This window comes from Martes martes (assembly GCF_963455335.1).
Source record: "Martes martes genome assembly, chromosome: 4".
In the NCBI taxonomy this organism is placed as follows: domain Eukaryota; kingdom Metazoa; phylum Chordata; class Mammalia; order Carnivora; family Mustelidae; genus Martes; species Martes martes.
Window position 1 is genome coordinate 88,001,725 of NC_137891.1, and position 25,683 is coordinate 88,027,407.

The 25,683-nt window shown below is 48.8% G+C and overlaps 4 protein-coding genes across 12 annotated transcripts in view; 2 read left to right on the forward strand and 2 right to left on the reverse strand.

Annotated features, from left to right (window-relative positions):
• The first annotated feature begins 1,029 nt into the window (after nucleotides 1-1,029).
• Nucleotides 1,030-11,337, forward strand: PIAS3 (protein inhibitor of activated STAT 3). 2 transcript variants are annotated; one of them, XM_080801178.1, is made up of 14 exons: nucleotides 1,030-1,186; nucleotides 3,840-4,257; nucleotides 4,410-4,494; nucleotides 4,698-4,748; nucleotides 5,009-5,099; nucleotides 5,590-5,724; nucleotides 5,931-6,036; nucleotides 6,934-7,007; nucleotides 7,142-7,302; nucleotides 8,644-8,777; nucleotides 8,858-9,026; nucleotides 9,192-9,325; nucleotides 9,516-9,553; nucleotides 10,165-11,337. In XM_080801178.1, exons 2-14 carry the CDS (start codon nucleotides 3,843-3,845, stop codon nucleotides 10,429-10,431), a joined length of 1,860 nt encoding a protein of 619 aa, XP_080657304.1. In that variant the 5' UTR covers nucleotides 1,030-1,186; nucleotides 3,840-3,842; the 3' UTR covers nucleotides 10,432-11,337. The 2 variants fall into 2 exon arrangements, with proteins under 2 accessions (XP_080657304.1, XP_080657303.1); XM_080801177.1 differs by lacking the exon at nucleotides 1,030-1,186 and adding an exon at nucleotides 1,804-1,912.
• Nucleotides 8,461-13,913, reverse strand: NUDT17 (nudix hydrolase 17). Of its 2 annotated transcripts, none has more exons than XM_080801188.1 (8): nucleotides 13,705-13,913; nucleotides 13,332-13,518; nucleotides 13,054-13,079; nucleotides 12,819-12,911; nucleotides 12,454-12,552; nucleotides 12,110-12,246; nucleotides 11,569-11,721; nucleotides 8,461-9,013 (listed from the first exon to the last, which is right to left on the reverse strand). In XM_080801188.1, exons 1-8 carry the CDS (start codon nucleotides 13,894-13,896, stop codon nucleotides 9,010-9,012), a joined length of 891 nt encoding a protein of 296 aa, XP_080657314.1. In that variant the 5' UTR covers nucleotides 13,897-13,913; the 3' UTR covers nucleotides 8,461-9,009. The 2 variants fall into 2 exon arrangements, with proteins under 2 accessions (XP_080657314.1, XP_080657315.1); XM_080801189.1 differs by having other exon boundaries at nucleotides 13,332-13,407; nucleotides 13,705-13,909.
• A 2,040-nt stretch (nucleotides 13,914-15,953) lies between these two features.
• On the reverse strand, nucleotides 15,954-25,169 carry POLR3C (RNA polymerase III subunit C). Of its 6 annotated transcripts, none has more exons than XM_080801181.1 (15): nucleotides 25,011-25,169; nucleotides 23,859-24,119; nucleotides 23,307-23,562; nucleotides 23,014-23,199; nucleotides 21,757-21,845; nucleotides 21,090-21,194; nucleotides 20,864-20,956; nucleotides 19,519-19,599; nucleotides 19,215-19,266; nucleotides 18,814-18,874; nucleotides 18,207-18,357; nucleotides 17,293-17,394; nucleotides 17,121-17,170; nucleotides 16,549-16,698; nucleotides 15,954-16,123 (listed from the first exon to the last, which is right to left on the reverse strand). In XM_080801181.1, the coding sequence occupies exons 2-15, from the start codon at nucleotides 24,003-24,005 to the stop codon at nucleotides 16,042-16,044; spliced, it is 1,605 nt and encodes a 534-aa protein (XP_080657307.1). In that variant the 5' UTR covers nucleotides 24,006-24,119; nucleotides 25,011-25,169; the 3' UTR covers nucleotides 15,954-16,041. The 6 variants fall into 6 exon arrangements, with proteins under 6 accessions (XP_080657307.1, XP_080657308.1, XP_080657306.1 ...); XM_080801182.1 differs by having other exon boundaries at nucleotides 23,859-24,064; nucleotides 25,011-25,139; XM_080801180.1 differs by having other exon boundaries at nucleotides 23,859-24,115; nucleotides 25,011-25,135.
• Nucleotides 25,170-25,683, forward strand: part of RNF115 (ring finger protein 115) — a 70,015-nt gene continuing 69,501 nt past the window's right edge. Inside the window, exon 1 of one of the 2 annotated variants that reach the window (XM_080801185.1) lies at nucleotides 25,170-25,602. In XM_080801185.1, the coding sequence (XP_080657311.1) occupies nucleotides 25,501-25,602 (102 nt within the window). In that variant the 5' untranslated portion in view covers nucleotides 25,170-25,500. The remainder of the gene's footprint in view (nucleotides 25,603-25,683) is intronic. The other variant, XM_080801186.1, reaches the window with a different exon arrangement.

Genomic DNA, 25,683 nt, shown 5'->3' on the forward strand with positions numbered 1-25,683 from the left:
TAAATCCCACCATTGCTGGAAGCAAAGCATCAGGGAAAGAACCCGAGTGTCAGGGGAAGGTGCAGATCTTCCCCAGGGACACAATCCACAGAGTAGCTGGGCATGGTCCAATTCAGCAGGTACCTGGGGGTATTACCGGGCTGGTACCTTAATTCTTGCGGCTTGGAAGGGGTCTCATGGGAAGGATTATACTGAAGGTTTAAGCTAAATGAGAGGGTTATTCATATTATTTATGATTATTTTTATGACAATTATAGGTTTAACTGTCTTGTTGCCGCTGCTAGATAGAGAGCTCCTGCAAGGCTTTTTATGTCCTCAGCACCTAACAATCTCTGAACAGCATTCTAATGTTCGTTGAACAAATGACATTATTGCTTCGGTCCCAGCCACTAACTATAAAATGCTATGAGTTTTTCCAGTAGGTAGGTTGGGTAAACGGCCCTAAAATTGGTGCTTTCATGGTACCTGCATGTGAGTGATGAGCTTGGTTGAGAAAGGGGTCTCTGGAAGGTCAAAGGCTTTGGAAGAAGAGCAGGTAGTTCAGAGGGGAGCAGAAAGATGAATTTTGAGGGTAAGAAAACCTCCCCCTCTGTTTACCTTCAGCTACACCAAAGGCGTGGGGTCTCTGGTGACGGTCTATTTGGCGTAGGGGGATGGAGGACCACAGGTAGAGTTGGGGCTTAGGTACACTTTGGATTCTCGCAGCCCAGGCTTTCCCCCACGCAGAAGAGCCTCATTCCAAGTAGGAACCTCTTTCTGCGGGCAGATCCCCGTCCATCCGGCCACATTTGCAGCAGGACTCCACCCCAGGCGGGTACACTAGCACAAGGGGTCGGAGCAAGAGCGAGAATGATGAGATCCAAGAATGCCTTCCCCCTGACCCGCTCTCTCGAGGAGTTAATCTCTCCGCGCGCGGCTCCGAGTCCCTCCCTCTCCCGCCTCAGACTCCGCCCCCTCCCCCAGACACCGCGGTCCTGGCGGGCTCACCCCGGAGGGGGCGGCCCCAGCCCCAGCGCTGGGCCGGGCGGAGCTCCCGCCCGGGCGGAGCTGCGGCTGCAGCGTCCAGCTGCCGGACCGACCTCCAGCCTTGTAGACAGCGGGAGCGGCGCTGGGCCCCCTCCCCCCACTTCCCCAGTCCACCCTCCGAGCCTCCCGAGCTCCCTCCCCGCTCCCTGCAACTGTGCTGGTAAGTCCCGCTCGTCGCACCAAACTTTTTTGCTGCCGAGTTTGAGACCTACCGCGGGACAACGAGCAACACCGTAGCTGGTTGGCTGGGGGTGGGGGGGGGGTGGGGTTGGGGTTGGGGGGGGCGAAGGATTGAGAACAGCCGTCTAGAAATGAACTATTCACAACTCCATAGCTTCTCTGAAATGATTCAGATCTCACGTATTTCCCAAGTTGGTAGAACTCTTGACTTTAGCTGGTTAAACTTGTAGAAGAGATGACGGTATTCGCTCCAACTCCGCCACCCCTCCCCCATGTCTCTTAAGATTTAGCATTTCTCGATACTTTCCCTCCATATTTCAAGTGTCTTTGGCTCCCTAAAAGCTCATCTCCTCCCAGCTCTGGCGTGGCAAAGCCCCCTCCCCCAGGCACTTCGGGTCCGCCTCCTCTTCGTTACCCCCGGGAACCCCGCGATCTTTCGGGCTACGCTCCCTCCGGTCTTGCACCCGGGCCAAAGACGTGCAGGGGCTGGGTCCGGCGGTGGAGGGAGGGGCTGAGGCTGGGGCCTGTCCGGAGCCGGGCGGGCGGGGCCGGGAAGGGGAGGTGTAGGGGGCCGGACGGGGCGGAGCAGGCGGCATTTGCGGCCGGCGCTGGGGTGGAGAGTTGTGCGCCGGTCCCTGGGCCTGAGCTCGGGCTCGGGCTCGGGCGCCTGCGATGTCTCAAGATGGCGGAGCTGGGCGAATTAAAGGTACCGGCCCCCTCCCCCATCCCCATCTGGACTGAGCCCGGCGGTACGCCGAGTCAGGGAAACGACCGAGACTGGGTGCTGAGGGCTCGGGTGGGGGCTGGAGACGTGGCGGAGACTAGCTGCTGCGGGTGGGAGCGAAGTGGCTGTGGGCGAGGACCGGGCTGCGGCAGGGCCCCGGGGGCGGGGCCGCGGGGCAGATGTAGGGGTGGGGCCGAGGGGAATTGCAGCTGTTGGGGGCCGAGGCGCAGGAGGCGGGGACGCGGGGGTAGAAGTCGGATTTGGTAGTTGGGGCCGATGGAGGAGGAGGGCCAGGGGTAAAAGCTGCTGTAGAGGCATAGGGGGCGAGTTGATCGAGGCCAAGCGATGCCACAGTAGGGGGCGGATGTGGGGATGGGACTGGGGGGCAGCTGTATGGGAGGCTCCTTGGGAGATGCAGCTGAGAGGATGGAAGCTTTGGGGCTGCTGTTGGGATCGGAGCCTTGGGAAGTACCAGTAGGCGGCTGAGATCTAGGGGGCGGGGCTGTGCGGGCGGCTAGATCGAGGGGTGGGGCAGAAGCATCCTGTAGGCTCAGAGGAAGGTGCTGCCTTAGTGAATCGGTGTCTTTGGGCAGAGACCGAGGAGTGCGAAACTACGGGATAGAAAGGGGGGAGGTTCTTGACAAAGCTAATGGAGAAATAAAAACAGGATAGAGGAAATAAGGGTGGGAGAAAGGTGGAAGAACCAAGTTTTTCATCACGTTCCTCAAAAGGGGCCCAAAGCCATAAAACCTCCTTTGACGGGCGAATTGTGGAGGGCTAGCAAGGCCTGCCCATGACAGGGTCTCCCAGAGATTCACAGAAGGGTGTCCTTTCAGGAGAGAGTTTTTGGTGCCCTCCTACTGCCACACAGTCTTGAGGGTAACTATATCTGAGGACATCTCACAGAACCTTGAACCGCTGGATTCATCCCCCTGCCTCTTGGCTTTGTTCTGTTTTTTGAAATGGAGCCATAGTCCTTGTGGGCTTGAGGTCTAGTCACTGGACCCAGCTGCCTTTAGGAGAACTTGCAGTTCTGCAAGTTCTCCTAAAGGCTCAGAGGCCCCACGCTTTCTTCTCGTCCACCCATCTGCTTAGAGCTTTGCCCTCTCCTCTTCCACCGCTGTGGAGGGGGAAGATCATTTATTTTCTCTATGTAGGAGAGAAACAGGATATTAGTTCCTGGCAGATGAAGTAAACAGATAAACAAGAGGGTAGCCTGGACTCGGTGATTTACTGTTAACCTCTTTGCCCCAAGTTTTGGTCCTTTGCCTCCCAGAAAAATAGGACTGAGGGAGGGGTGTTCATGTAAATGATGCTTAGAAAGGATTTGGGGGGAGTTACAAGTATTGAACCCTGACCTGAAAACCCTGGCCGCAAATGCTTCAGAGGCTTGGGGAAAATAGCTGAGGTGGCTTGGAGTGTTGGGAGGGGTGTGCCGTCGGGCTCTCTGACCTGAATCCTCTTCTCCCTCTCCTCCTCCTTGTCTCCTATGCTCTTCCCAAGAGGCTGGGATGGGTGTGAGAGTCTGAGAAAGAACAGGAGAGGAGATAAGCAAGTTAAAGGAGCGTCTAGGCTCAAGGCAGGGATGGAGGTAGGCCGTAGAGGACCCATCAGTGTGCCTATGGCTGGCTTGCTGTCTGCACCCTGCTCTACCTGGCTGACCTACAGGCATGGGGAGATAGAGTTCCTCAAGTTCTGGGGGACTAGTGGTAAGGTTGACCTGAGGGTTCCTGCAATGGGACTGAGATGTCCCTTTGGCTAGATGGACTGTGTGGCAGTAATCCATTGGCTGCAGAGCATCTTTCTGATGAGTGTCCCTGGGAAGGGGTGTGGGGAAGGGACACTGCCTACTTGGTAGCTCAGCCCCAGCCTCCTTGGCAGTATTCTTGAGTGTCTCTGTTCTCCACAGCATATGGTGATGAGCTTCCGGGTGTCTGAGCTTCAGGTGCTGCTCGGCTTTGCTGGCCGGAACAAGAGTGGACGGAAGCACGAGCTCCTGGCCAAGGCCCTGCACCTCCTCAAGTCCAGCTGTGCCCCCAGTGTCCAGATGAAGATCAAAGAGCTTTACCGCCGACGCTTTCCCCGGAAGACTCTGGGGCCCTCTGATCTCTCCCTTCTCTCTCTGCCCCCTGGAACCCCTCCTGTCGGCTCCCCAGGTCCTCTAGCTCCCATTCCCCCGGCCCTCTTGGCCCCTGGCACCCTGCTGGGCCCCAAGCGTGAAGTGGACATGCACCCCCCTCTGCCCCAGCCTGTGCACCCTGATGTCACCATGAAGCCGTTGCCCTTCTATGAAGTCTATGCGGAGCTCATCCGGCCCACCACCCTCGGTATGGCTCTCTTCCTCAGGCTTCCTGCATCTATACCTCTCGCCCAAGCCTTTCTTAGACTTTAGTCCTGTGGGATCAACGGCCTGGGTTGGGGGCAGCATCTGTGGCTGCCTGTCACAGGCTCAGGAATAACTGCCCCTTTGTGTTCTCAGCGTCCACTTCTAGCCAGCGGTTCGAAGAGGCACACTTTACCTTTGCCCTCACGCCCCAGCAGGTGCAGCAGATTCTCACGTCCAGGTACCTGTCACCCAGCTCTCCTACCTCATCCCAGGGTGGTGAACCCTGGACTCTGCTCTCCGACTCTCTTCTCTTCTATCTTGCTCTCCTGCCTGTCCCCATCTTCCTGCACCTGCTTTGTCTCATTCTCTTGTGCGTCTCTTCTCAGCCCTGCCCTCTGGGGGCCATATCCTGACATGTCTCCCTCTCCTTCCCTGTCACAGAGAGGTTCTCCCAGGAGCCAAATGTGACTATACTATACAAGTGCAGCTAAGGTGAGTTGATCCTCCTCCCTTCCCTGCTGGGCTCCGCGGGGCGGGGCTTGGGGGCTGGTGGAGGGAATGCCATCAGGGTGTGCTGGACACGGCTAGGAGACAGTGCTGCTCTGCCACATCCACCCCAACCCTGGGACTCGTTGGGTGCTGAGGGCTGCCGGTGCAGACATCTCTGACGGACTGTCAGAGATTCCCTGTCTTTCTGCCAGAAAGAAGAAACCACCTCCCCTACCCTCTCATCCTTTCTCCTCTCTTACCAGGTTCTGTCTCTGTGAGACCAGCTGTCCCCAGGAGGATTATTTTCCCCCCAACCTCTTTGTCAAGGTCAATGGGAAACTGTGCCCCCTGCCGGTAAATGCTCTTCCCTTCTTCTGGCCATGACCCCTTCCCTCTTTTAGTTCTTAAATGTTCAGTGCAAACCTATTACGAAGGAGCCATGCCTAGCACAGTGCCTGGGTATGTCGTAGGTTGTCAGTTCACTAAGGGATTGACACAATCTCAAGAATACTGAGATAGGGCTGATGCACAAAGGGTTCTGTCAGAACCCAAAGAGGCACATTAGTTCAACCCAGAGGTTGAGGGAAGACTTCTCTGAAGTGATGACCTCAGAGCTAAGAGTTGGAAGAAGTGGGGCATCCCTGTTCTTCCTCCTCAGGAACTCAGGAAGTAGGTTTCTGTTTCCCTGGTCAATGAATAAGCTCTCCTTTGTCCCCAGGAACGAACCCCACACACAACCCTCGATAGTGCTGTAGTTTTGCGAGTCACTGAGCGAGCTGGTCTTCCCTCCAGGAAGTGAGTAACTTGAGATAAAAATGTCTTGACCCATGTCTGCCTTCCCCAGGGTTACCTTCCCCCTACCAAGAATGGGGCTGAGCCCAAGAGGCCTAGCCGCCCCATCAACATCACACCTCTGGCTCGTCTCTCGGCCACTGTTCCCAACACCATCGTGGTCAACTGGTCATCTGAGTTCGGACGGGTGAGCAGGGCTGGGGCAGGGAAACTAGGGAAGCCTGCAGGGTGTGAGGGGGACAGCATCCAGTGTCGGAGTTGGGGAAAACCTCTTCCTCTTTGTGGGTCTTCATGCCCTAACCCGCTGTCTGTGGTCCTCCTGGGACAGAGGGTCGGGAAGGTGGTGGTGATGTGCCTAGCAGAGGCTAATTGCCTCCCCCTCCCTCCACATAGAACTACTCCTTGTCTGTGTACCTGGTGAGGCAGCTGACTGCGGGGACCCTTCTACAGAAACTCAGAGCAAAGGGTATCCGGAACCCAGACCACTCTCGGGCACTGAGTGAGTAACACCTTGCCCCTCTTTCCCCTGCATCTGGATCCGAGTCTTCCTGGTCCTCCAGCCTTTATGGTCAGACCCGTCCCCCTCTTGTGACAGTACACCTCACGTCACACACGAACCCCAACCCTACCCCCAGCCCCTTACCAGTCTTTGTTGTTGAGAAGTCAGCCCAATCTCAGGCACTGAGGGACACCCTTGCGTTCTTAATTATACATCTGCTTTGCACCTCATAAACCCTGCTTCCAGCTTCTTTAGACTGGAGGCTTGTTTTAAAAAAGATTTTATTTATTTATTTGAGAATGAGAGAGCACGAGTGGGGTGAGGGGCAGAGAGAGAAGCAGACTCCCCGCTGAGCCACTGAGCCTCCCAGGTGCCCCTAGACTGGCAAGAGTCTTAGGGATCCTCTGATCTGGGTGCCTGGGTGGCTCAGTCATTAAGCATCTATCTGCCTTTGGCTTAGGTCATGATGCCAGTGTCCTGGGATAGAGCCCCACATCAGGCTTCCTGCTTAGTGGGAGGCCTGCTTCTCCCTCTCCCACTGCCCCTGCTTCTGTTCCCTCTCTCGCTATGTCTCTCCCTGTCAAATAAATAAATAAAAATCTTTAAAAAAATAAAAAATAGAAAATGAAGAAAAAGGATCCTCTGATCTAACCCTCTTGTGATGCTTCAGTTCCATTTAAGTCATCTCTGTCCCAGTGTCCCACAGCTGTGTTTAAGCATCTTCAGGGACGGGGAACTCTCCCTCACAGCCAGTCTTCATGTGACATCCCCCTGGCCCCCAAAGGCACTCTGCGTGGCTGCCTCTCAGCCAGAGTCGTCTGCTTCTGGCCTCACCGCCTCCTGGGCTTCATCTCCAGCTTTGCTGACCCCGTGGCTCTGGCCTCATTCTTGTTTCAGTCAAGGAGAAATTGACCGCTGACCCGGACAGTGAGGTGGCCACTACGAGTCTCCGGGTGTCACTCATGTGCCCGGTGGGTACAAGGGAGATGAGAAGGGGGAGGGGGAGCTGGGTTAAACTCTGGACCCAGATGAGGGCTCCTAGGGCGACCAGAGTAAGGCTTCCTGGGATGTGGGGACTCTGACCAGAGAACTCCTGTCTTCTCAGCTAGGGAAGATGCGCCTGACAGTCCCTTGTCGGGCCCTCACCTGTGCCCACCTGCAGAGCTTCGATGCTGCCCTTTATCTACAGATGAATGAGAAGAAGCCAACTTGGACATGTCCTGTGTGTGACAAGAAGGCTCCTTATGAATCTCTTATCATTGATGGGTAGGGCCACTCTGCTTCCTCTTACCTAGGACCTCCACTAGCAAAACCCCCCATCTATATATTGAGAGACCTTCCTTCCCCTCCCATGAACCCCAGCTCTTCACCTATCAATCCCTTTATATGTATAGGTATAATTTTTTACCTTTATAATATACAGTTGACTCTTGAACAGTACAGGTCCACTTTACACGGATTTTTTTTTCAATACAGCACAGCAAATGTAAGTGTATTTCCTCTTCTTTATGATTTTCTTAGTATTTTTCTTTTGTCTAGCTTACTGTATTATAAGAATGCAGTATATGATACACATAACATACAAAATGTGTGTTAATTGATTGTTGATGATATTGGTAAGGCTTTTGGTCAACTGTAGGCTGTTGTTATTTAAGTTTTGGGGGGAGTCAAAAGTTATCCATGAATTTTTTTTTTAAATAGTAAAGACTTAAAAAAAAAAAAAGATTTATTTATTTACTTGAGAGAGAGAGAGCATGTGCTTGTGGGGCAGGGGAGAGAGAATATTAAGCAGGCTCTATGCCCAAAGTGGAGCCTGACATGGGGCTCGATCTCATGACCCTGAGATCACAACCCGAGCAGAAACCAAGAGTAGGATGCTCAACTGCCTGCGCCACCTAGGCGCCCCATCCATGGATTTTTGATTGTGTGGGGTCAGCGCTCTTAACCCCCATGTTGTTCATGGTCAGCTGTATATATTTCCAACATTGAGGATTTAAAGCATTAGGCATCATGCTGCGAACTTCGCATGCCTCATCTCACTGAATCCTCATAATTAACCTTGTGAGATGGGTATGGTCATTACAGGTGAGGAAGCTGAGGCCTAGAGATTATCTTGCTCAAAGTTCTCATTGTTACTAAGTGGCAGAGTCAGTGCATTGAACTGATACAATATATCTCCTAGAACAACTACCTGACCTCTCATTGACATGGCAAAAAAGTTCTTCCGAGGGCCTGGATGTACTGATCTAGCTAATCCTAACCCCCGTCCAGAGCCTAAATGGCGATCCTCGTTCCCAGTGCCCTCTTTGAGATGGTTTATAGAGTTTGGTATCTTTGCTCCTTTTGTCTTGTTACAAGTACTACATGAAACGTGTGCTTAGAATGTTTGGAAAATTTAGCATTTAAAGTTGGCAAATCTCTTTTATATTACCTTACTTTATTTGATTCCAACAACTCAAGAAAGTTGGTAGAGTGAATAATGTCCCTATTTTACAGACGAGGAAACCTCAGTTCCTGAGGTTCAGGAAGGTGAGTCCCAGAACTCCCCAGCTACTGTTCCCAGCCATCTCCCAGCCCCATGAATTCCCATCTCTCCCCTTCCCCCAGCTTATTCATGGAGATACTTAATTCCTGTTCGGATTGTGATGAGATCCAGTTCATGGAAGATGGATCCTGGTGCCCAATGAAACCCAAGAAGGAGGCATCTGAGGTTTGCCCCCCGCCAGGGTATGGGCTGGATGGTGAGTGACCCCCTGTCCCCCAGCTGAACTACATCTTGGATGGCTTCATCTCTGAGACACAGTCCTCTTACCACCCGCAGGCCTCCAGTACAGCCCAGTCCAAGAGGGCAATCCATCAGAGAGTAAGAAGAAGGTTGAAGTTATTGACTTGACAATAGAGAGTTCGTCAGATGAGGAGGACCTGCCCCCGACCAAAAAGCACTGTCCTGTCACCTCAGCTGCCATCCCGGCGCTACCTGGAAGCAAAGGGTATGAGGAAATAGACTGAGTCCACGGCAGGGGGGCAGAGGAAGAAGTCAGGAATGCCTTCTGATCACTGGACAAACCCTGGGGCAGAGAGGGGACTCAGGAGGCTGAGCTGGGTAGGGGCATCTGTGGTTCGCTGGCTGCCCAGCTCTTCCTCTCTCCTCACAGAGTCCTGACATCTGGTCACCAGCCATCTTCGGTGCTACGGAGCCCTGCTATGGGCACACTGGGCGGGGATTTCCTATCCAGTCTCCCACTACATGAGTACCCACCTGCTTTCCCACTGGGGGCCGATATCCAAGGTAGGACACTGATCATAAGGTGGGCTGTTCCTTGCCACAGCTGCCCCCAAACAAGATCAGAACCCCTGTTCCTTTTCAAAGACTTCTGGCTCTCTTGCAAAGGCTATAATCCAAGGGACTTCTTTGGGGTTTTTTTTGGCCATGGAGGGGTCAGACAGGAGATTGATTCTGATTTTTCTTTTCTTACCAGGTTTAGATTTGTTTTCTTTCCTCCAGACTGAAAGTCAGGTAAGTGGTCTCTTCTCCCATGAAGCTATCAGATCTCTGAAGATTCCTTTCTAGGCACTGATGCCCTGCCCCCCCCCCCCATTTTCCCCTGAGACCTAAATCTGCTTCTCTGTGAGGAAAGGCAGGGGCTGGGGGACAGGGGGTGGGCAGTTTATTTCCCTACTAGACCCTACCTGTGCTGCTTCAGATTCTCACCCATGTCTTCTTTGATCTCCTGTTACTGTTCTGTCTTGAGTTTTTAAAATTCTGCCCCCGACTGCTCTCCCTCCAACCACCCCTCACTGCCCCCACCCCCCTGCCACACACACACACATACACACACAGAGTCATGTGCACTTGAGCGCTGTGCCTGCCCCAGAGGGACATTCCATGCATTTCAGACGCCCACAAGGCCAAGAACCTAGCAAGCTGGAGGGGCTGTCTCAAGGCAGGCAGTAGGGGTAGGGCATGGGTGGGGTGGGGAAGTGGGGGAAAGAGAGTCTTCCCTGCTTCTCAGAGGCTATTTGGGGACCCAAGGGGTTTGATTTATCCCAGGATATGTCTGAGATGAGTGACTGGGAGGCGGGTGAAGTCAGGAGAAAATCTTAAACTGTGCCCTTGATTCCTCCCAGCACTATGGTCCCTCCGTCATCACCTCGCTAGATGAACAGGATGCCCTTGGCCACTTCTTCCAGTACCGAGGGACCCCTTCCCACTTCCTGGGCCCACTAGCCCCCACATTGGGGAGCTCTCACCGCAGCACCACTCCAGCACCCCCTCCTGGCCGTGTCAGTAGCATTGTGGCCCCTGGGGGGGCCTTGAGGGAGGGGCCTGGAGGACCCCTGTCCTCAGGTCCCTCTTTGACTGGCTGCCGGTCAGACATCATTTCCCTGGACTGAGTCCCCTGGACGATGGAAACTTCACTGCCTCCCAACACTGAGCAAGTACTCTGTGGAGTCCAGAATCCTGGCTACTCTGACCCCTCAGGGGGCTTTGGCCCAAGGTCAGAAAGACCTTCATGGATACCTGATTTTGGCCTTCTCTCTGCCTAACAAGGCCAGCACCCAAAGGGTTAATATTTAACCTCTTTTTAAGGACATTTGGGTTCTATTTTTGGAAATGTTCTTTAGATGGCTGGCACATTTCTTTGGGTATGTTAACCTAGGCAGTGGGAGGTACTTGGGTTGGGGTGTGAGTTGGGGAAGAGGCTGAATTGGCTGGAGCCTCAGGGGGAAAGGGTCTTTCTTTTGTCCCCTAGATGCCCTCTCTTCCCCAAACCTACGGTTCTGTTCCTTCCCCACATCCATTGTCTCTTCATGTCCATTCCGTTCTCTTTGGTCAAACAGACAGGTAGAGAAGCTGAGACAGGCAGACATAGGGACAGAGAACTCTATTTTGGGTTGTAGATTTTTTTGTACATAAACAAGAAAAACCAAAATACTCCAAAGATGATTTCCCCTGCTTCCTACTTCCCAGTATGACTGAGGAGGAGATAAGGCCTTAGCTCTGATCCCCAGGGATTTGGGAGCAGGGCCTGGCCTGTTGCCTGGGTCTGTCTCTATTTATATATTTAAATTCACAATGTTTCATATGCTGACCAGCTTGGGCCATGAGCTCCGAAAGGCCCATGGCCCCATGGTTAGGTCTGGCTCATTCTGCACCTTTTCTGGGAGGTGGGAAGACCTCATGCTCTCCCCATTCTCCGTTTTCAGGCTCCTCCAGGGCCTAGGGCCTATGTTGTAATTTTACTTTTTATTCTCAAAGTTGTAGCAAAGTTCTTACCCATAATAAAGGTTGTGAATGTCTGTGAGTGTCTTGGAGGTGGGCTGGGGCCAGGGGAATTATGCACTTCCATTTCCAGAGCCCTGGTTTGCGGGGAGGGGGCCCATGTTCTATTCTTCCTTGCAGACCCTGGGCCTACTTTCACATGGGAGGGGTGTCCCACTGGGGAGTTCCAGGAGCATTTGTTCTTCCTTCCTCTCCCTCTTAGAGCATTCAGTCCGATGTCGCAGAGCCCTCAAGTCCTTTACCCTTACCTGCCCAGATGTTGCAGCCAGAGCCTGAGGGCAAACTTGGTCCCAGAGCTGACCCTCTCTTTTCCTTCAGCTGTGGTTGGGGTTGTCCGCAGCAGCGTGGACACGGGCAAGGCCAGGGGTCGGGCTCCTCCATCCTCCTTTAGTTCTACTATACTGCATAATGACGGCTCCTGTCTGGGCTGTGCTCCTGTCTGTGGCTTAGCCCTCTTCCATGGAACCCTCCCAGCCACAGGAGGAGAGGGGTGGGTGGGTGTTCCCCTCATTTACCGAAAGGAACAGGTTCAAGGGAGGGTTAAATGACTTGCCCCTTTGGGGGAGTGGGACTCAAACCCAGGTGGTCAGTGCTAGCCAGCTGAAGCAGGAACCCGTGGAGTTGGATGGACAGTGTCTTTGATATCATGTGCCCCCTTCATCGTCAGCTGACCAGCCCACTCCCTAAATCTCCCCCAGGACACAAAACTGCCCCCTGAGGAGGGGAAAGAGGTGGGACTATTCAATGAGTATGCGTTGGTGTGTTGGAGGATCAGGCCAAAGCTCTTACAGGATGGAGGGTGGTAGCTCCTGGGGGAGATGCCTGGATCTCTCTGTACCATCCTCCGTGGTGGCCACTGCAGCTGCTACATCTGGTCCCAGCCACATAAAGGCACTCACCTCATTTGGGTTTGGTTGGATCCGGGCCTGGGCCAGATAGTTAGATCCCTTAGCTGTGGCCTCTCTTAGGAGGCCTGTTTACCCACAAGTGGAATGGGGAGAGACTTGGGTCAGGGGCATGGGGGGAGGCTATTGGATTTCTTGGTTAGCTCTGACTGCCCCTCCCCCTCCAGTCACAGAATTAGTCTGCTTGGGTCTCATGCCCCCATTTCCTTCGTGCACTGTCAGCCCTACCTGCAGCTGCTGCTGTGACTCCTGGGAGACCACAAGAAGATAGAGAATGATGTGATGGTATTTGGGGAGACCCCAGCTCAGCCTCGGAGGGTAGGCAGACTAGGAGAGAATACAGCAAAAATGAGAACTTCCTATCTCTTTTTGAGACTTTGTAAATATAGCTGAAGAAGTAGAGGGTAGAGATGGTGCAGAAGGGACATAGGTGGGGATTGTGGGTTTGGGGACCCCAAACCATCCACCCACAGTTAATCATTTCTCCTCTGGCCCAGGCACATGTAGGGCTGTTCTTTGGCTTTGGTGGGTTCAAAGTTGTTGAGGGCTCTTGGTTAAATAAGGAAGGGACCTTTTCCAGGTTCCTGTCTTACCTCCCATAACCCCAGAGGGACCCAAGAGAACTGGTCCTGGGGCAGCTGCAATCCACTCTCCTCCCAAAGCTCTCGGAGCCCTCCGTCCAACAGCTGGGAATGAGAGCACAGGTCTCCTTCAAGTCCTTTGTTTGCCCCTCCCTCAGCCCACACCCAAGGCAGCCCGAGGCAGAGGTCTCTGGTTTCAGCCCCCGCCCCCCTCCCTCCGTGAAGGTCGGGTTAGCTGATTGGCTACCTCTTCATCAAGTTCCACGTGCCCACCTGCAACAACAGTGGGACCAATAGGTAAGTGGTGATGGTCTTGGTCAGGAACTACCCCCCAGTTACCTCCCCCCCACACTATTTATAATACCCCTCTCCTCCAGTTGGTACAGATGCCATTGCAACTCCTTGTGAAAAGGGGACTCACCATATTTGTAGGCCAGCCTCTGTCTTCCTGAGACTGGGACTAGCACTGTTGGTGAAGGGCCATTTTCTTCCCTGAACTTGTAATTTTGTTCTCAGGGCACTCACCTGGGGGTACCCAGAGGTTGGGAGAAAGGCTGAGGGTGCTTGTCCTTCGGGTTAACAAGACAGTCTGGTCGCTGGACTGCAGAATGACGGCCACACCCAGATCCACACCTCGATTCGTAGGCAGCTCAGCCCCCTGAGCCCTGAGCTGCTGCTGGTTCAGTGCCACAAAAGGGCAGAAAGGGGGTCGCTGGCGGGGGTGCAGGGGGTGGGTAGCCGTTTGGTTTAAGGCTTCAGAAGCCAGGCAAAAATCGGGCAACGCCGCACGATGGGGGAGGAGGTCGAGTCTGATCGAGCCTGGCCTCTGGCGCCAGCTCCACATCCCACCCCCGATCCCAGTCCTGCCCCCCCCCCCCCCGCTCCCCTTTCTCCCGACCTGGAGCGGAAGCGTGGTCGAAGCGTCTGGGAATGACCCGTCTGAGAGGACGAGTCGTCCTCGCTTAAAGCCGCAGTGCGTGGGCCACGGCCCGAGCCCTGGCCCGGCGCCCAGGAGGCGACACACACTCTGCGCGAAGCTCGGCGACACGGGGCGCCCGGACAGGAGCAGCAGCACCCGCGAGGCGGCCATAACGCGGCTCCTGGGCCGCGGTCCGCTTGGCGCCCTCTGCTGGCCCAGCGGCACAGCCCCGAGCATTGGGCCGGGTCGGAGAGAGGCCAGGGAAATTTAGGCAGAAGCCTTGGGGATGAGCCAGGGGTGCAATGCTAGTAAATGACAAAGAAAGCCTCTAATCCCTCGGCTCCTCTCCCCCCCCCCTCTTTAGGAGAGTGATTCAGACTGGATGATTTCTCAACTCACATGTCCCCTCCCACCAGCCACGGGCCGTGTATACTTAAGCACCCCTCGGTAGCTCTCTACACCTATCTGCTGTAGTAGGTGTCACCTCGAATTAGTGTTTTGACCAGACACCCAGGAAACATTCTTGCCCCCTCCCTTCTCTTTCTTCTTACTCAAATGGCAACCCAGTGCAGCAGATTCTACCTCCTTAAAATTTCTCGGATGTCTTGCTTTCTAGCCTCCATTGTTCTAGTCCTAGCTTTACTCATATTCTGCCAGAGATACTATTGCACATCTCCAAATAGTCCTTCCCCTACCAATTCATTCTCTAGGATGCTTCCAGAGTGATCTTCCTCAAACACTAATCTCATCATCTTGCTTCCCACTGCTTAGAAGATAAACAACAACACACAGTATATTGAGGACCCCTTCCCCCAACGCCAGCCCTTGCTCCTGCCAGCTGTCCAGCCTCAATGCTGGCAGGACTTAGGCCGTGTTTTCTGGTTCTATCCTATTTGCACTTCTTCCTGGAACCAGGCTCTGCTTCCTTCTGGGACCCTTTCCCCCTCCTACCTGGCAAATCCTCTTCTTTCACAAGACAGATTATCACTTTCTCTGCAATCCCTTTCGTTCTTGACCCTTCTCCCTCTTGCCTCTCTGTATACAGTACTTTTCTGCTAGAGCCCCCCAGTATTTCCTTGTATTTGTCTCCTCCCACTAGGCTGTGTGTATAAGGCTTATTCATCTTTGTATCCCTAAAGCCTAGCCCACTCCTGGGCACATAACAGTTGCTCAGTAAAGAAAGGTGAGTGGCTTGAAGGCAGAAACAGCAAATTATTGATCCTGGTATATTATATCCAGTATAATGTCTAGCAATTAATTGGCACTTGATCGATCAACTAAATTCATTAATCTTAATGAATTAGAGAGAATGGACATTGAAGAGGAAACTGAAGAGATTGTAATAGCACCTACCTGCTTTAAATGAACTGAAGCTGCTGGGACAAATTACATCAGCTAGGTTAATTATCTATCCATGACACTGAGAGAGAAAACTTAGAATTGCTGCTTTTAAGAAACCATGGAGAAGAGAAAGGCAATGACTTCTTGAGTCCTTACCGTATGCCAGGCATTGTGCTAAATGTCTTACATACACAGTTTCAGATGTGCTAGAAGCCTGGAGCTGGCAAGTGTCTTTTAGCCGTAGATTCCAGTGTGAATGCTGGGGCCAATCCACCTGCTAGTTCTGAAAATAGCTTTTATTTCCCTCTGTGTGGTTATCTTTCATATTCCCTACACTGTGTGTGTGTGTGTGTGTGTGTGTGTGTGTGTGGTGTGTATGATTACAATTAACAAAATAAAGAATAAGGGTAGCCTTTTGAGAATGGAATGAACTGCTTAGGAAGAAGTTTCTTCCACTGCCACGGATATTCAAATACAGGCTTGGCTTAACTTCTTAGTGGGAAATAATGCATCTGATAGATGATTAATCTAGTTGATTTGAGGTCCTTTCCCCCACTGAGATCTGATGAGTGGAGAATACAATGATGAGGATAATACAGGATCAGCAAACTTTAAAAAACATGTCAAACTCTTTCTGATGTTTTCTGGGCAGTAGAGAGGGCATTTCAGTATAAGAATCGGCAATGGGGGCACCTGGGTGGCTCGGTCGGTTGGGCAACTGCTTTCGGATCAGGTCATGATCCCAGGATCAAACCCCATGTTCAGCTCCCTGCTCAGTGGAGAGTCTGCTTCTCCCTCTTCCCCTGCTCGTTCCTGCTCCCTCTCATGCGCACACACCTGCTCACTTACCCTCTCAAATAAATTAAAAAAAAAAAAAAATTTGCAATGTATCTCACTGCAGAGAATGCATCAGGCACCTCCTTTATTTTTCCTTCCAACCTCCCCAGATTTTTTGAGAAAGGCTCTTCTTCTGGGTCATTGCCTCTTCATGGTGCTCTCAATATATGACTCCAGTAGGAAGATGGTTTCGTCCACTTGGATCTCACTGGCATCCAACCTGAGTGAAAAGGTGAAAGCATTTACATAGACTGAACATTAATTATTTAAGATCAGAGGCCATGGAGAATGGCACTGAGGGCATTTTAAGAGATGGTTTGAAGGGGGAGGTGATTGCAAAGGTCTAGGAAAGAAGTGATGAAGGCCTGCATGAGGACCAAGATGAAAGGACAGATTTGAGACACATTATTGAAGTTAAATCAACAGACTTGGTGAACAAGAGTGTGCGATAAGGCAGTAGAAGCCGAAATGCTTTCAGAGTTTTTAAGCCTGGGAAAACAGGTGGATTAAATTCTGCCAAATGAGCTGGGGAAGAAGAGGGTGAGTTTAGGTTTGCTTGGGTGAGGTTGGAAGGGTAACAGGGTGTTGAGGTGGACTTGTCTGGAAGGTATTTTGAAACATAGGTTGGAGATTTATGATGTTTACTTGTTGACATTACGCTTCAGGGTTTCTAGCTGCTGGCGTTCAGGAGCTGTGATCATCTCCTCTATTTCTTGGAGCTGTGCCTCCTCTGCGCCTGTAGCCTGCATAGATGCAATAATGGCTTCCACCCTCTGAGACTTTTCTAGTAGACGCCTGTTAGACAAACACAGCTCTGAGGCATGTCCCTCTTGGTGATTCTTTTACCCATTACCCCTATGGCATAACTCCTTCTTCTCCCATGTTCCTGGTCAAAGTGGATATTGCCACCTTCCAAAGACAGTTTTTACAAGTTTAACTAGAAATATGACTTCGCTCCTGAAACTCTTACTGCCTCTCATCTGCACTTAAAGTTTAATGCCAATTTGTACATTTCCTATAAATTTAAACTGCAAAATTATTTCACTGGGGGTTTATCATGACAGTTTAGAATAATGTACGATTTACGTCAACCTAAGCCAATAATTCAATGCAACTAGATTTGTTATTGTCTGTCTTGGTTCTTATTTCTACAGGATATTTCCCTTCAAGACTATGACCTTGAAAAATATAATTACTCAACTGAAAATGCTACTCACTTGTTCTCTTTGGTTTCAAATTGTCTCCTTTCTATCAAGTTGGCTATGCTCTGAGGGGAGAGAAGAAACGCACATGGTTCTATTTAGTAGCTCAAGTAAAATGGCTAAAGGGGGCATGAGGGTGAGACTTATCTGTGTGGAGGGAATGGGGAGAGGGTCCAGAAGAAATCACCTTGTAGCATCTGTGCAGCAACATTCGGGCAGCTGACAGGATGTTCACGGTATATAAATAGAAGGTCCTGGATGGGGCATGGTCTGGCGTTTTGGGAATTTCCTATTTGTCCATAGAAAGAAAGAGAAGAGAAATCATACTGTTCTTCAGAAATGGCAAAATAAACACCTGTCCCATTCAGAGCAACTCAGCTCTCTCTTTCACTTATACTTTCCTCTTCCCCAGTCATTCAGCATCTGTGGCAAAATCAGCCACATGGTGAGCTTTTTCTATTTAACTGTAGGCATCCTCAGTGGGGAAGAAAGAGAAGGCAATTAACATTTTCTGAGCAATGCTTATGTGCCATGTTGATCGTATTTGATCTTTAGCACAAATCATATTATTCTTTATATCACATTATTCTTTTTATCATTATTATTATTATCATATTATATCAAATCATATTATTCTTTATATCATTTTACTGATGAGAAAATGATGGTAGGCAGCGTTAACTGGATCAGAGGCAGAACTGTGATTCTGACTCCTAGATCCATTGTCTGTTCCCTCATAGGGCATACTACATGGCCGTGCACATAGTGAGGACCCAATAGAAACCACTGGCAGATTTCATCTATAATAGACTTCAGGGCTGAGGAAAGGACAAATCACAAGGACTAAGAACTAAGGAAAAAGGATAATTCTGGGGTAATTTCATGGCTGTGCCTCTTTTTAACCAGGCTACTTAAAGTTTCCCAATTCTCTTTCAAGTGCTTGCTATGTCTCTATAATTCTTTTTTTTTTTCCTTTTCCTTTTCCTTTTCCTATCTCAGAGTTGGAAAGAGAGTTTGCTTGGGGTTCAGGATGTTTGCCTCAGAAGTTTCTTTCACCCTCGGCCAGCTCCATTGGTTGGGGACTGTTATGCCACTGGTTACCTGGAGTGATATGAAATTTCCCGAGAGCATCTTGTAAAGCATATCCTTTGCCTCCTTTGCTGGAATCATTGCAAAGTCTTCTACCTGCTTCTGTTCCAGGTGTTTCTTTTGCAAAACTAGACGGAATATTCTGGCACAGCGAGACCCAAACCTGGAAAGGAATAAAGACTAAAGAAGGCAAATGGCATGACACAGATCAGTTTTAGTTCCTAGTCACAAATGGCAGTTGCTCTGTTTCCATGTATGGAGCCAGGACCAGAGAGAGGAACAGTGGTCAGGGATTTCTTTTACAACTCCATAGACAGTTAATGGTACGCTAATCATGAAGGAGTTACCAACTGCTGACTCCCCTGAGTACCTGAGTTCCTGCATTTTAAGTAAAGGCTTTCAGAAGCCTGGTTAAATGGCATCATTAGGAATTAGGCAGTAGGATATTTAGAGTGAAGAGCAGTAGTGGATGGGATCTGTAGCAATCCACTGGAAAAATGGGCAAAATGCACCAAGATGTGTGAACACTGGGTGCCTACATAATGATCAAATTGCTTATTCAAATAAAGTGTGGAAAGGAAGTGTTTGACCCCAACCCTGAGCAGGGTGACCGTCTTACCTCTCCTGTACGACAGACTCCAGAGTGGCTGTGGCTAGGGATCCCAGAGCTTTATGCAGGTCTTCATGCAGAGCATTAAGGTCAGTAATGTTTTGGCCTGATTAGTTTTAATCCTACATCTCTAATTCAAAATTGAAATGCTATTTTGTTTTTCCACATTGGTCTCATTTATGGTATGTAAGTATTTCAATAACTCAATTTACTAGAATTTAAGTCAGGCTTTTGTTTAACTAAAATTTGGCTAATTAAAAGTCCTTTTTACTTCTTTATCATCAATGTATTAGTTCAATTTTCTGACTTATTTAGTCTACTGAATATTATCTAATCTTTTTTGCATTAAGTCACCATTCTTCTTCATAGTTCAGGCTGCCTGACTATAAGGAAATAATGGGTAAGGATACTGATGACATACATTCCTCCACCACTGTCGCCAGACTTTCCAACAAACTCTAGCTATTTAAAAACAAACAAACAAAAAACAGAGAGACACAAAGAGTGTGTTAACTGAATGGAAAGTCCAGTGATTCTATTTCCAAAGGAGCAAATCTAGCCAAGAGTCTGTAGCAGGTAGCCTTCCTATCAGATGATGGTAGAGAAACTGTCTGAGCTAGGTAGGTAGAAAATGAGGCTACAGAAGAAGGATAACAGGTTTCAGTGGCAGAAATAAATTGTAAACACAGCAGAATAAAAGAAAAACAGACTTACTGGATCATCTGCCAGCAGAGTGAGATACTGATCAAGAACTTGTTTAGAGATGTTATAGCCAACAGGTAGGGATCTGAAGATCTATGGAGCAAAAAGAGATGGTGAAAATGGGTTTGGGAACTTAGAATTGCTGACATTATTGAAATAAAGATGTTTTAATTTCAGATATCACAAGTGTAAATATGTCCAAATATATAGCAATATTGTTTGTAAGAGTAAAAAACGAGAAACAATCCAAATGTACAATAATAAGGAACTAATTAAAATAAAGTACAGCATGGCCACTAAATGGAACATGAAATTGCCATAAGAAATGAGATCTATATATACTGACATGAAAAAGAAGGCTTCGATACACTGTCATAGGAAAAAAGCAACCTTAGAACAGTTTATAGAGTATAATCCTATTTTTTTTTGCTAAAAAAATGCATATAACTACATACTTTTTTTTTGCTAAAAAATATACATATAACTACATAAGTTAAATATACATATAACTACATAAAAAATACATACAACTACTTTTAAAAATATACATATAGCCACATTAAAAAAAAGGTCTGAATAAATATAGGTATCAAACTATGAACAAGAATCCCCAGGGCTGTGCTGGGATCACACAAAATTAAATACATATTTAAACTGAGGTATGTTACATACAATAACAAACCCAGATTTTAGAGGCTCAGTCTGATGAGTGTTGACAATTACATATACCCATGTAACTACCACCCACAATAAGATACAGAACATGCCCACCATTCCTAAAAGTTTAGGGGCTGCAACTTACAAATATTATACATTTCTATGTAGGTCATGTAATTACTTTTGCGGAAAGAAAAGAACCTTGAAATTTTTGTTTTATAGTAAGTTTAGAATTTCTAAAATACTATAAAGTGAAAATATAACTATATTTAATATGGATAAATGTAATGAAATAGAATATAAATAAAATGTATTTGATACATTAAGTATTCATGTTTTAAGAAACATATATACTAAAAACAAATTTAAAATACACAAAATAAGTACACTGAACAAAACAAATATAAGTGGCCAAATAATGTTCTGAGTACCAACAAAGGTTCTCAGATTCCAAACAGCAGATTCTTAGAACAATTAGGAATAGTTTTACTTTGACTAAGAGAATGGTTTAGGTTCTTAAAGGATGGATCCCTGAGACCAAATATTTCAGTACCTACCACCTGAAGAGAATCCTCGTCTCACCTCAAACAGTAAAAACTCTTTCAAAGGCTCAGACCTCAACCTCATCCCAGGCTCTGTGTATAAGAATTAAAATATCCAGCAGTCTGTCAGAATAGTAGTACAAGAACATGAAAATCACCTCATTGGAAGACAATGGCTGGGTGAAGGGGGCAGCAGAGGGAGTGGTAATCTCACTCATCCGAAGCATAGTCCGCACGATCTCGCTGCTGGTCTGGGTTTGAAAAGTGAACTGCAATTCAGAATTCACTCTGCTGTGCTGGCTCTGGCTATATGCCAATGGCCACATCTGGCAAATAAGTGAACGTTCCTGATTCAGGCCACCGTCCCACCCACTTAGGTATCACCTGGTCCATCCTGTTGGCAACTGCGCTGACAATGGCTTGGTCACGGAAGTGCTGGTGGAATCTGTCAAGGTTGGCTTGCCAATAAATCCCATCATCTGGAATGGGCTGGGAGGAGAAAAGGATTAGAGGGAAACATTTAGACACAGTGAATGTGGTGAGTTTTCTGGTAAGGAGCTTGGATTTAACTGTTCACTATTTCTTAGTAGCAATTACATGGAGTAGAAAAAAACCATTCAATCATGTGGATTAGTGCCTTGACAAGACAAATTCACAATATCCAAATACAGATTCTCTAAACTCACTTATAAACTTTCTCTATCTGAACTCTTCTCTAGTATCCTAAAGTCTCCCATTTACCCCTCTCTTCTTGCTCTCAGCACATGACCTTGCCTCTTATTTCAGAGAGAGAAAACAGAAGGCCTTTTTTTGGCATAAGCTGCTGCCTCTGTCCAATGACTAAAGTAAGTTAAGCCTCAGAAGGGAGACAGCAATGGAGTTTACACTTTGTTAGTTTAGTCTTTGTCAATATTTTTTTTCTTTAAGTCTTTGTCAATATTTAATGACGTTCATAATCTTACTACTTGTCAACCTTGTGAACTCTCTTGGGGCTTGTTATCTAGGTGCTCTTTCTGCCTTGCCTCAGGGTGAGGACTCCTAGTCCTGTTACCTCTTTGTTATCTGTGCTATGTTTTGGTCTCTTGGCTTTCGGCTCCCCAGCAGCATCTTCATCAGATGATCTTCTCCTTTTACCCTTCCCTGCCAAATAAAACAGGTGAACAGCTGGGTTACATCTCATGTGAAGACAGGAAATCACTGAACCTCAGAGCAGGTGTCCCTCCAACCCAAGACATCTCCAGCTGCCTCTAGGTTAACATCGCTGGGGAGGCTGAGGAGCTACAAGAAATTCAAGACAATGATGAAATCATTTGAAGCTCAACATATGCAAAAAATAAAGTACTAACTTTCTCCCTCAAATTGCTCCTGCTCCAAATACTTCCTTTCAGTGAGTGGAGGAGGACCATCCTCCTCCACATGCAAGTCAGACACACAGTCATTCTTGACACCTCTGTCTCCTTCACCTTTCTGTATCTAATTTTTCACTGGGTTTGTCAATATTTTATCTCTATCCCATCCTTTCTGCAAGCAGAAGAATCTTTTAAAAATACAAATTAGATCATGTCACGTCCTTTAAATCCTTTAGTGGTTGTCCTTTGGTCTTAGGATAAAGAACAGACACTGTATGAGGTCCTGCATGATCTAGCCCCTGCCTTTCTATCCTTATCACATGGCTCTCTTAGCTCACTGTCCCTTAACTACACTAACCCATATTTTACTTCCTCAACTATCCTATTTTTTTCTCACTGCACTTTTGCCAAAAATGTTTATCCTCTGTACCCTTTCATACATTATTTCACTGGTTAGTTTAAAATCTTAGCTCAAATGCTCAAATGCCACTTTCTCAAAGAAGCATGTGCTCTAAACCCCGATAAATCTAGTCCCCTGTTAAATATTTTCATAACATCTCATACTTATGGGTGCCTGGGTGGCTCAGTCGGTTAAGCGTCTGCCTTCACCTCAGGTCCTGATCCCAGGGTCATGCATCGGGCTCCCCGTTCCGCAGGGAGCCTTCTTCTCCCTCTGCCTCCCCTTAACCCTGCCTATCTCTCATGAATGAATAAAGAAAATCTTTAAAAAGAAAAAAAAAACAAAAACAAAAACACCTCATACTTTTCCTCCATAGTACTCACGTGGTTATTTGATTAATCAAAGTCTTTCATATTAGACTTAAGCCCCAAAGGCTAGAGACTTGAGTATCTAGCACAGGGTAAATACATGATAACTAATTCATTCATTCATTTAACAATTATTGAGGAAGAATCCACAACTAGGGCAAGTCACAGTCCCATGGGTCAAAATTCCTTACCAATCAAACTAAGTTTAGGAACCAGGTACATGTCCTTTTCACTGATGACAAGAATGGGGGCAGGTGGTGGTGGCTCTGGGTCTGAATTCTCAGTGGCAGGCACCCAGGGGCAACGCTGTACGAAGTGTGTGTCTGCTAGTCGCACAAATGTGTTTGATACCTCAGCATAGTCCATGGTCTTGCCATCTGTACAACAGGAGGAAAGAGGCCGAGACAGCTTAAGTTAGCTGAGGGTCCAGTCCTGCAGCCAGCCAATCTACGCTTTTGCTAACAGCTATGGATACGGTACTGACCCTCCATAGTCTCTGTGAGTCGGTCTGCCACTTTCTTCACAACAGCTGACATTGTCATTTTGCCATTCAGTAGCAGCTCCTCCACAATGAGCTCTCCAGTGTCGCTATACAGTGTTTTGGCAGTATAGATGTACCGGGGATACCTAAGCATTCGCAACACACGGCTGCACTGGGCTTCATACTCCACTACACCACGTTTGTGCACTTGATACATCACCAGGTTATGTTGGATGAGCACACAAAGGGCTTTTTTCACCTAGGTAGGACCCAAAAGAGAGAAAAGATCTAAAGACACAGCTCATTTTTGTTGCCAATTTTTGTCCAACAATTTACTAAGTAGTAAGAGATGGCTAGGGGTGCCTGGGTGGCTCAGTTGTTAAGCCTTTGGCTCAGGTCATGATCTCAGGGTCCTGGGATTGAGTCCAACATCCGGCTCTCTGCTCAGCGGGGAGTCTGCTTCTCCCTCTCAATCTCCCTCTCTCTCTCTCAAAAAAAATAAATAAATTCTTAAAAAAAAAAAAATGAAAGCAAATTAATGTCACCCACACATACCTGATCCAGCGATGTTCCTGTGTCGTGTGCAATTACTCTCAGTGGCTGGCTGCCTGTTCTGATTAGGTGGACTCCAATTTTTTCTACAATTTCTCCAAAATGCTCTTGCAGCAACAAAGAGCAAAGTTTAATTTCTGCTTGAGTCATTGTACTGAGGAGTCTCTTATGCTGGAAGTAAAGCTGCTGAGTGTAAATTCACGTGTTTTCTGGAGGGCAATTTTGACATTACAAATTTTTAAAATTTCGTTTTAGATACCCTGTCTCAAGAAAATAATAAAAATGTCACTGTTATTCTCCTTATTATAGTGATAAACTAGAAACAACCTAATGTCTAACAATAAGGAGTTAATTCAATAAATGATGGCATACCCACAGGATGGAATACTAGCCACCACTTAAAACAAAGTATAATACGTATGAGCACAGAAAATTGTTCATTAAGTGAAAGAAATAGGTTAGAAAGCAAAATGTAGAGGAAAATTCAATTATTACAAAAAAACCCCCATATACATAGAAAAAAAGACTGGAAAATTATATGCCAAATTTACCTTTATGGGATTACGCGTGATTCTAATTTTCCCTAAAAATTGGGTGTAAATGGTTTTGCGATGTCATAGACTTTAGATTCTATACTTCATTGATTGTAAGACTTAAGGCCACTGTTCACAACCCTCTGGGAATGAACAGGTAGTGTCATTCCCAGTCCACGAAGAAAATGACAACTTAGAAAAAGAAAATGAGGTAAAGGAAGGCTTCTCAACTGGGTGTTTCAAATAGGAGATGAAGTATGTTGTCTGAAGGGCAGTATTTAATTCTAAAATTCCTACTCCTTCACAAAGCAGACACAAACAGAAACAGACACAGATGACTATACAGTATAATTATTTCCTTATTATCCCAAGTGCTCCCAAACATCAGTTTGTTCATTTATTTGCCCAAATCCCCAGAGGCCAAGTCTCTGCCTCCCACAGCTCAACATTCCCATCCACACGTCTTTGGGGAAGCATCCCCAGACCCTGTGCCATCCCGGAAAAGCACTTTCAAGGAGCTTAGCTCCTGGCTGTTCACTCCCTTCACGCAGGTTCCCGTTCCAGACTTGGTCCCCTCGTCCAGAGACTGGGCCGCTTCGTCCAGGTAGCTTTTCCCACTAACCTCTGTGTCAATGCAATCTAACGCCGCCGAGTCGCCCACGGCGGCTTCTTGCGGCTCCCGCGGGCCGCCGGGGCAGAGGGGGAGCCCACGGCCCTTTCTCGCAGAAAGACGGACAGCCAGGAAGAAGGTAAAGAGGAACAACGCGGGCCGCTCTACCCCGGAGTTTCGGTGGTTTCCGGTGACGCTCTTTCTTTCTTCTCGCTGGAAGGCTGGAGGACCTGCGAGCCGCTGTCTGAGGAGCCGGCGGGCGGGCTGCGGCGGGCGGACTCTCCTTCCTGCGCCTCTTTGGTGCTGGGAGGCGGGCCGCGGGGTCGCCGTCCGCGCCGCCCGCTCGCTGGGCCTGGCGGGCTCACGTGACCGACGCGGGCTCTGGGGCGGTCGGCCGCGCTGAGGAAGCGACGGCGGCCAAGGCGGCGACCGCAGGCGGGTGGTAGCGGCCTGACAAGGGACTGGCCGCTGCCCTCTCGGACAGCCGCGGCGGAAGAGAAAGATGGCGGAGGCCTCGGCAGCCGGGGCGGGCGCAGGCGCCGCTGTCGCCGCGCACCGGTTTTTCTGCCACTTTTGCAAGGGCGAGGTCAGCCCCAAACTACCGGTAAGAGCCCCATGCCCTCTGCGCTTAGGCATCCGCGTGGATTCTTTGCCCCGAAGTTCCCGAATGGGTCTTCAGGTTCTC

Coding starts and splice junctions, on each gene's coding strand:
- POLR3C (XM_080801179.1), bottom strand. CDS start 24,005: ATGACTCAAGCAGAAATTAAACTTTGCTCTTTGTTGCTGCAAGAGCAT. Junction 23,200..23,306: donor ACTCACAGAGACTATGGAGG/GTCAGTACCGTA, acceptor CCTGTTGTACAG/ATGGCAAGACCATGGACTAT. Junction 18,875..19,214: donor TGGAGGAATGTATGTCATCA/GTATCCTTACCC, acceptor CTCTGCATGAAG/ACCTGCATAAAGCTCTGGGA.
- PIAS3 (XM_080801177.1), top strand. CDS start 1,889: ATGGCGGAGCTGGGCGAATTAAAG. Junction 9,027..9,191: donor GCGCTACCTGGAAGCAAAGG/GTATGAGGAAAT, acceptor CTCTCCTCACAG/AGTCCTGACATCTGGTCACC. Junction 9,326..9,515: donor ACTGGGGGCCGATATCCAAG/GTAGGACACTGA, acceptor TTTTCTTACCAG/GTTTAGATTTGTTTTCTTTC.
- NUDT17 (XM_080801188.1), bottom strand. CDS start 13,896: ATGGCCGCCTCGCGGGTGCTGCTGCTCCTGTCCGGGCGCCCCGTGTCG. Junction 13,080..13,331: donor CAACCTCTGGGTACCCCCAG/GTGAGTGCCCTG, acceptor CTGTTGTTGCAG/GTGGGCACGTGGAACTTGAT. Junction 12,247..12,453: donor AGTCACAGCAGCAGCTGCAG/GTAGGGCTGACA, acceptor TATCTGGCCCAG/GCCCGGATCCAACCAAACCC.